General features: G+C 33.6%; 2 protein-coding genes across 2 annotated transcripts; one reads left to right on the top strand and one right to left on the bottom strand.

The window, feature by feature from the left end:
• Positions 1 to 4,322: 4,322 nt before the first annotated feature.
• LOC101901408 (uncharacterized) lies at positions 4,323 to 4,994 on the bottom strand. Its single transcript, XM_005179809.4, has one exon. The coding sequence runs from the start codon at positions 4,919 to 4,921 to the stop codon at positions 4,547 to 4,549; it is 375 nt and encodes a 124-aa protein (XP_005179866.2). The 5' UTR covers positions 4,922 to 4,994; the 3' UTR covers positions 4,323 to 4,546.
• Positions 4,995 to 8,725: 3,731 nt separating this feature from the next.
• Positions 8,726 to 9,527, top strand: LOC105261581 (uncharacterized). The gene is made up of 2 exons (XM_011292702.3): positions 8,726 to 8,907; positions 8,962 to 9,527. Exons 1-2 carry the CDS (start codon positions 8,815 to 8,817, stop codon positions 9,352 to 9,354), a joined length of 486 nt encoding a protein of 161 aa, XP_011291004.2. The 5' UTR covers positions 8,726 to 8,814; the 3' UTR covers positions 9,355 to 9,527.
• The last annotated feature ends 267 nt before the right edge of the window (positions 9,528 to 9,794 follow it).

Here is a 9,794-nt window from a genome sequence, read left to right as displayed (position 1 = left end):
AGATACGTGGATTTTTTAAAGAATATTTTTTCAAGGATTAACAGAAACGTGAATTTTTAAAGAATATTTTTTAAGGACCAACAGATACGTGGATTTTTTAAAGAATATTTTCTCACGGATTAACAGAAACGTGAATTTTTAAAGAATATTTTTAAGGACCAACAGATACGTGGATTTTTTAAAGAATATTTTTTCAAGGATTAACAGAAACGTGAATTTTTAAAGAATATTTTTTAAGGACCAACAGATACGTGGATTTTTTAAAGAATATTTTTTCAAGGATTAACAGAAACGTGGATTTTTTAAAGACAAGTTTTTCAAGGACCATCAAAAACGTGGATTTTTTAAAGAATATTTTTTCAAGGATTAACAGAAACGTGGATTTTTAAAGAATATTTTTTAAAGACCAACAGATACGTGGATTTTCTAAAGAATATTTTTCAAGGACCAACAGATACGTGGATTTTTTAAAGAATATTTTTTCAAGGATTAACAGTAACGTGGATTTTTTAAAGACAAGTTTTTCAAGGACCATCAAAAACGTGGATTTTTTAAAGAATATTTTTTCAAGGATTAACAGAAACGTGGATTTTTAAAGAATATTTTTTAAATACCAACAGATACGTGGATTTTCTAAAGAATATTTTTTCAAGGACCAACAGATACGTGGATTTTTTAAAGACAAGTTTTTCAAGGACCATCAAAAACGTGAATTTTTTAAAGAATATTTTTCAAGGATTAACCGAAACGTGGATTTTTAAAGAATATTTTTTAAAGACCAACAGATACGTGGATTTTCTAAAGAATATTTTTTCAAGGACCAACAGATACGTGGATTTTTTAAAGAATATTTTTTCAAGGATTAACAGAAACGTGGATTTTTAAAGAATATTTTTTCAAGGACCAACAGATACGTGGATTTTTTAAAGAATATTTTTTCAAGGATTAACAGAAACGTGGATTTTTAAAGAATATTTTTGAAAAAGTCCCACAGAAACGTGGATTTTTTAAAGACAAGTTTTTCAAGGACCATCAGAAACGTGGATTTTCTTAAAGAATATTTTTTCAGAAACCTGGAATTTTTAAAGAATATTTTTCAAGGACCATCAGTAGCATGACATTTTTGAAAAATATTTTTACAAAGACCATCAGAAACCTTGAATTTTTAAAGAATATTTTTTCAAGGACCATCAGAAGCCTGGAATTTTTAAAGAATATTTTTGCAAAGATCTCCAGAAGCCTTAAATTTTTAAAGAATATTTTTTCAAGGACCATCAGAAACCTGGAATTTTTAATGAATATTTTTTCAAGGACCATCAGAAGCCTGGAATTTTTAAAGAATATTTTTGCAAAGATCTCCAGAAGCCTTAAATTCTTAAAGAATATTTTTTCAAGGACCATCAGAAACCTGGAATTTTTAATGAATATTTTTTCAAGGACCATCAGAAACCTGGAATTTTTAAAGAATATTTTTCAAGGTCCATCAAGGACCATCAGAAGCATGGAATTTTTGAAAAATTTTTACAAAGCATGGAATTTTTGAAAAATTTTTTGAAGACTATTTTTTCAAGGACCATTAGAAACCTGGAATTTTTAAAGAATATTTTTTCAAGAAAATATATATTTTTGCAAAGACCATCAGAAACCTTGAATTTTAAAAAAATATTTTTTCAAGGACCATCGGGCATGGCATTTTTGAAAAATATTTGTGTTAAGACCATCAGAAACCTTGAATTTAAAAAAAAAAAAAAAAAAAAAAAGCACCATCAGAAGCCTGGAGTTTTTAAAGAATATTTTTGCAAAGATCTCCAGAAGCCTTAAATGTTTAGAGAATATTTTGGCAAAGACCACAAGAAACCTTGATTTTTTAAAGAATATTTTTTCAAGGAAACCTTGATTTTTTAAATAATATTTTTTAAGGACCAACAGCAACTTGGATTTAAAGAATATTTTTAAAGAATATTTTTTTAAGGATCATCAGAGTCCAGGAATTTTTAAAGAATAGTTTTGCAAGGACCAACAGACACCTGGATTTTGTAAAGAATATTTTTTCAAGGACCAACGGAAACCTAGATTTTTTAAAGAATATTTTTAATCACTATCAGAAACCTATTTTTTTTTGTAAGAATATTTTTGCAAGGACCACCAGAAACCTGGATTTTTTAAAGAACTTTTTTCAAGCACCATCAGAAAATTGGCATTTTCAAAGAATATTTCTGTACGCACCATCAGAAATCTGGATTTTTTAAAGAACTTTTTTCCATCAGAAACCTGGAATTCTTAAATTTGGTTTATCTATTCTGCACTACATTTGGTACATTTCAGTACACCACTTTAATATAGACTCAACATTTAAGTAGAGAATTCTCTCTCAAAAAAAAAAAAAAAAAAAAAAAAAAAAAAAAAAAAAAGGTTGCTTCCCGATACCATGCCTTTTTCTAAAATCAATCATAAATTCGTTTATTGACTTAAAAACACAGACTCATTTGTTAGAGTTTCCAAGCACTCCCACCAACAGTCGTCTCTGATGCTATTCATCTACACCAACGATTTGAATACAATGTTGTGTCTTCACGTGAAGTTAATTGTTTATAATATTGAAAACAATATATCGAAAGCAAAGCAAAAATTACAGCAAACTTTTGACAAGCAGACTTCACATTAATCCAGTTCATTAAAATCTTCAGAAGCACTTGGGACTACAAATTGCTGTTCAGCGCATGCGAGAAAAGATTTTGTTTGCAAAAAAGTTGGGCTTTCGTGGAATTGACAAAAAATATGGATACTCGGTAAAAAAAATATGACATATGTTTGAAAGTGGGTGTTTTAATATACATTAGTTTTATGTCTTCAAAAGTTGTTCATGTGAAGTTCTAATCGATGACGTGGCGTATATCAAATGCGAATCAATCCCAGCTATTACCATGGAAAGTTCGAATGTGACCGAATCTATGCGTCTTCAACTTCCCCAAAATAATGGAATAAATTTGAAGTTACAAACTAATTGGATTCGAACGGGTGTCGTGATGTGTGTTCTGTACAATTTGTTTATATTGTTCTTGATAGTCATGCTTTTTATAATACTAAAGAGATCCAAGTACTGAGAATGTGTTTTATTTTAAATTTAAAATCGCATAAAATCCAGTCTGACCACAAGGGGCACACATATTTAGCAGAGAACTTCTATAATCGATAAATGCGTGCGAAATAATGCATATTTTAAAATGGCCATAACTCCTTAAATGTTGAGTTTAGCTATTATTTGTGATCACTTTTTAGGCATGAATAATTGAAAATTTTAAAATGGCCATAACTCCTTAAATATTGAGTTTTCGGCGTTTTTAGCTTCTATTTGTAATCAGCTTTTTTAGGCATGAATTAATGCAAATTTTATAATGGCCATAACTCCTTAAATATTGAGTTTTCAGCGTTTTTAGCTATTATTTGTGATCACTTTTTTAGGCATGAATTAATGCATATTTTAAAATGGCCATAACTCCTTAAATATTGAGTTTTCGGCGTTTTTAGCTATTATTTGTGACCACTTTTTTAGGCATGAATTACTGCATATTTTAAAATGGCCATAACTCCTTAAATATTGAGTTTTCGGCGTTTTTAGGTATTATTTGTGATCACTTTTTTAGGCATGAATTAATGGATATTTTAAAATGACCATAACTCCTTAAATATTGAGTTTGCGGCGTTTTTAGCTATTATTTGTGATCACTTTTTTAGGCATGAATTAATGCATATTTTAAAATGGCCATAACTCCTTAAATATTGAGTTTGCGGCGTTTTTATCTATTATTTGTGATCACTTTTTTAGGCATGAATAATTGCAAATTTTAAAAAGGCCATAATTCCTTAAATATTGAGTGTTCGACGTTTTTAGCTATTATTTGTGATCACTTTTTTAGGCATGGATTAATGCATACTTTAAAATGGCCATAACTCCCTAAATATTGAGTTTGCGGCGTTTTTATCTATTATTTGTGATCACTTTTTTAGGCATGAGTTAATGCATATTTTAAAATGGCCATGACTCCTTAAATATTGAGTTTTCGGTGTTTTTAGCTATTATTTGTGATCACTTTTTTAGGCATGAATTAATGCAAATTTTAAAATGGCCATAACTCCTTAAATATTGAGTTTTCGTTATTTTCCTCTTCTTAAATAAATTTCACAATAAATTATTGCTATTAATTTTATTTATTATTAACCGGAAAGAGGTTTAGTACAACGTATTTTTTTTCTAAATGATTCATGGCGGAGAAACCCAGTTGCTCAGATATTAAAATAAACTTTAACACACCTCTAATGACTTAAATTTGCTTACATTTTTGTTATTTATTTTCAATTATTCAATATTAAATTCTTAAAAATTTTCTCAATAAAAAAAATTCTTCAGGTAATTGATTTCATTATTCTAATGACCAATGTTTGTAATTCTTATCACTTTTTCATGACCTTCACATATATAGTAAAATTTCTGGGGTCTACCGCTTTCTCCCCGTCTCCTCTAGCCTTGTCCGCTTTCATAACTCGCTCAACGTACATGCACCGACTTCACCTCGATAGCAATCGCAATAATGGCCAATATCACGTAGATCAATGTTATGACAAAGACATACAGAGGATTTGTGGTGAACACCAATTTGGTCAAGAAAATGGTGCCAAAGAGGAAAATCGACATTAAAAGGGCCACAATGAGTATGGTTTTCAGATCACGATACCACAGCGTTGAGGGATTTTGTCGGGGAGGTACGGTAATTTTCGGCTTCAGTGGACGATATTCCTCCCGGTATTGGGTCTCAAAGCCGCTTGTAAAATCCACATCATCGTAAGACACATTGGCCTTTTCCACATCTTTGGCTTTAGGATAGATGTCAGGTACCTTGGAACTGTCTTCCTCCTCGGCCATGTTAAATGTTGGTTTTTTTGTTGTTTTTTTTTTTTGTCAATTGGAAATTTATTTTTAATTTTTTTTTTTCCAAAATTCGTTATTCAGTTAACCCGTCTTTTGTTTTTAACGGCACGCCAGGTACTGCTGGGGCTATCTATCTATCGTTATTGTTTAAACTGCTCTCTTTTTGTTGGCAGGGGGGATGGGGGAGTTATCGTAGCAATGGAATTGATAATTAAATGATTTCTTATTGAGACTTTTGTCCAACCAGCCATCGGTGCGTTTATCGTCCATCCGTCCGTCAGCCTATCATTGTGTTATCATATCAACAAAACAAGAAAAGGTGTTAATGTGATAAGCGTTCCGATTGCGCTTCTCTGGTCTGATCAATGGAACCATTAACTGATAGTGACGTATCGCTCTCAGTCTTTATCAGGTCGAGTGTTGTTTTTGTTATTGCTGTAGTATTTATTGTTGCATTATCGCATTGCCGATAAGCAGGGTTGTCAACTATGGCGATTTCTCGCTAAATGTGGTGATTTTTCTATCTTTTGATTTGGCGACATGGCGATTTTTTTTTGTGGCGGATTATAGAACAGTTGTAGGAAATTACACAGTTTTTCTATCCATTGCATTATCGCAGTACCAATAATCAGGGTTGTCAGATTTGGCGATTAATTAATTTTTAATTTTCTATGCATTTGGTGACTTATTTTTTGATTTGGCGACATGGCGATTTTTTTTGCCGGAGTATAGAACAGTTGTATGAAATTACGCCGTTTTTCTATCTATCTTTCCCAGACGAAACGGCTGTCACAAAAGGCTAGGTTTTTGGAAATTTGGCGTGATGGCGATTTTTTGTGGCGGATTATAGAACAGCTGAAGGAAATTACGCGTTTTTTTTTATTCATTGCATTATCGCATTGCCGATAAACAGGGTTGTCAGATATGGCGATTTCTCAACAAATGTGGCGATTTTTCTATGCGTTTGGCGACCTAATTTTCTATTTGGTGACGTGGCGATTTTTTTGGTGGCGAAGTATAGAACAGTTGAAGGAAATTCTGCAGTTTTTCTATCTATCTTTCGCAGATAGAAACGGCGGTCATATAAGGCTGGGTTTTTGGAAATATGTACTAAAACGGTACGAGACATATTAAAAGGTACTAAATATGACACCCTTTGTATTTGAAGAAGATGTAGAGCTAGAAATCTTAGATTTAGAATGAGGATCCCTGATGGAGTGTGTGATAGATGTACCAAAAGGTTTTTAGATGTACGCACTATAAGTGTACGAAAAATACTAAAATGTACTACTACAGAAAAACTTTGGTACCATTCCGTACCATTTGAAAGCTTGGAATTTGGAGTGGGAATCAAGGCTGAGGAGTAGAGTCGATGTAAGTAGGTAGTTTTGTAAGCTTACGAAAAGTACTAAGCAGTACTTAATTTAGTACAATTTGAATTTGGAGGAACTGAAGGAGCTGGACGCCTGAAAATTGAAATTAACATTACTGGCAGATTGTAGAATTGGGATATGGGGGAAGGAGGACATTCGAAATGTGTACTTAAGTGCACAAAAGTACGGAATGGTACTAAATTTGGTACAATTTCGATTTGGGCTGGAATTCTGAAATTTACTCTTACTGTGGAATGTAAGTATTTTTGGAAATTCGTACTTATGTGTACTTAATGGTACCAAATATGATACAACTTAAATTTTGGTAGAACCGTTAGTGTTGGTATTCTGAAAATTAAAATAAGATTACTATGACATTGTAGGACTGGTGTATGTGGATAGTTTTGGAAATTCCCACTTATGTGTACTAAATTGTACCAAATTTGGTACAATTTAAATTTTGGATAAACCTTAGAGTTGGAATCCTGAAATTTGAAAATACGATTTATATTGGACTATACGCTATGAAAATGTTTACTAAAGTGTACTAAATGGTACAAAAATTTGGTCAAATTTGTATTTGGGTGAACCAATGGAGCTGGTATCCTGAAAATTGGAAATAAGATTATTGTTGGAGTGCAAGATTGGGATATGTAGGTGGTTTTGGAAATTTGTACTTAAATGTACTAAATGGTACAAAAATTTGGTCAAATTTGTATTTGGGTGAACCAATAGAGCTGGTATCCTGAAAATTGGAAATACGATTATTGTTGGAGTGCAAGATTGGGATATGTAGGTGGTTTTGGAAATTTGTACTTAAATGTACTAAATAAACTACAATTTGTACTAAGGCTAACCAACAGGGGTGGAATCCTAAAATTTGGAGCTTGGAGTGTAGAATTGGGGTATGTAGGCTGCTTGGGACAGTCGTACTTATGTGTACTAAATTTGGTACATATTGGAATTGTAATGGGCTGGAATTTTGAAAATTGGAAGAAGAGTCATTGATGAAGTGCAGGATAGATGCACCACAGGGTTAGTTGAAATTCGAACTTTAAATTTAGTAAATGTTCTTAAATGTTACTAAACTTTTAAAATGGTACCAATTGGTACAATTTGCACGAATAACGTGCAATAAAGCAAAAAATGTCGGAAATTTAGAATAAGTTTAGATTTGTTCGAATTGGTCACATTTGGCACGAATTATGGCCTTCAAACGCTGCCCAAATGTTGCTCTGCAGTATTTTGGCCCATTCCCGGCAAAGGGCTTGCCTGAGTTGATCAACACTTTGGTAGTTTTTAGTGCCAACCTTGCTTTAAAAAAAATACTCCAGAAACAATAGTCCAACGGATTGGTAACCGGAGATTTTGGTGGCCATTGTGCGCTGGAAATGAAGAGAGGAACCTCATTTTGTAACCATTTTTGGGTGGAGCGTGCTGAGTCTTGTTGGAATGTCCAAGGTCTGCGGCCAAAATGTTTGTGTGCCCAAGGCTTCAATACACCCTCCGGAATATTTACGGGATAATATTCGCCATTTATTCTCCACGGTCGATTAATACGAGCGGAGAGCGACCATCGACTGTTATGGTGGCCCACACCATCAACAGGGTTGGCGCTTGAATTCTGGTGGTTAACCGAAGGTGCACATTTTCAGCTGACTCCTTGGAAAAGTAAACACGATTAGTTTGTCTGTTTACTAACTGCCGGCCAACGAAAGTTTTCTCATCGGAGAAAACCAAATTCGTCAGTTCACCACTTTCGACAGTTCACCAAGCGAAACAACTCTTAGCTCTTTTGAGTCTATATTCTTTCTGTTGCGGTGTAAGTTCTTGCACTTTTTGGAGTTTCAATGGCTTTACCCCGAGATAATTTTTCAATATTTGCCGAATGGAATATTGCGATATGTTCAGCTCACGAGCCATTTTCCGGCCACTGCGACGCGGGTTTCGATCAAGTCGCTTCTTTACCTTTCGAACCATTTCTGCTGATGTTGCTGTTTTCTTCCGTTCATTTTGGATCATTTGGATATGCGTAGTAAATATTACTAAATTCGTTACTGGGATAAAGCGGAAATTCTGAAACTTGCTTTTGAGGTCACTGTTGGTTTCTTGGGTTTACATATGGAGACGTTGAAATAGTTTTGAACAGAAAAATTGGATGTGGGTCCATTCTGCAATGGTTTTACCAATATCCTACTCGGTCAACTTCAAAATTAATGATTTTTGGTGTAAAAATATTCTTGTAAAAAAAAAAAAAAAAAAAAAAAAAAAAAAACAAAACCTGGCAACCCTGCCGATAAGATATCTCTATTATATTCGCTTTTCGTTTTGCCAATTGAAGAATTCTCAGAAATGAGAATTTCACTCTCTCTCACACATCGCCTTTAAATGCTTGGGAAATTATTTCTCGGAGAGTAACCAATCAGGTCGATATGACACATCAAAGAAAGCAGAACTTCTGCAGAATTAAAGGAATTAATTTGGAGTGCATGTCAATAAATTTATTTATACAATATGGTACATTCTATAAAAGAGGTGGAAAAAGTTTTTAAAGAGGCGCTGGAGGAAATCTCTACGGATGGGTTGGAAAAAATCTCTACAGATCAGGTGAGCGGTGTTTTCACAGAGCAGCTAGAGGGAATATGCCTTGAACAGCTACAGGGTGTCTTCGTAGATGAGTTGGAGCGAGTTTCTACAGAGGATTTGGAGGCTATATTTGCGGACGAATTAGAAGCTGTCTTAACCGATGAGCTGCAGAAAGTCTTCAGCAATAAGCTGGAGGGAGTTGGCGTAGAAGAACTGGAGAAAATCTTTTTGGACAAAATAGAGCACGTTTTTGTTGATAATCTGGAGGGAGTCTTTAAAGATGTGCTGAGGGGAATATTTAAGGAGAAACTGGAGGAAGTTTTCAGTGACAAGCTGGACGGTGACTTCCCCGACAAGCTGAAGAATGGCACTTTGGATAAGCTGAAAGGAGCCCTTATTGACAAGCTGAAAGATGCCCTTACCGACAAGCAGAAGCGGGAATTTATCCGTAAGCGAAGACAAGGTTAGAAAAGGAGGCTATTTGACGTTATTGTTTTCCTAAGGCCCAATGATGCCGTACCATATGCTCTCGTCAGAATTTATAATTTATTTTTATCTTTTTTAAAACCCTTACCATAATATGGAGGGTATATTAAGTTTTGTAATTCCATTTGTAACAACTCGAAATAAAATTTTTTGGTTCCCCAAAAAGTGTATATATTCTTGATCAGCATCAAATTCTATGCAAATGGTGGAGGGTATTAGAAGTTCGGCCCGGTCGAACTTGTCTTCTTTTTCTCTGATTCATCAAAAATTCAAAATTATTTCAAAAATATCAAATTCTCTGTCTAAATTGACTTTAAAATGGGAATTCACTCAGACTCACTCATCCAAACGGTTCGATGACGACACCCTCACAATCTAAGACATTTGCTATAATTCGTTTTTGATGCTTGTGTAAACAAAGT

Source organism: Musca domestica, unplaced genomic scaffold, assembly GCF_030504385.1.
Source record: "Musca domestica strain aabys unplaced genomic scaffold, Musca_domestica.polishedcontigs.V.1.1 190, whole genome shotgun sequence".
Lineage (NCBI taxonomy): Eukaryota > Metazoa > Arthropoda > Insecta > Diptera > Muscidae > Musca > Musca domestica.
The sequence above is the reverse complement of the archived record's forward strand: the minus strand, read 5'-3'. Positions and strand labels throughout refer to the sequence as shown.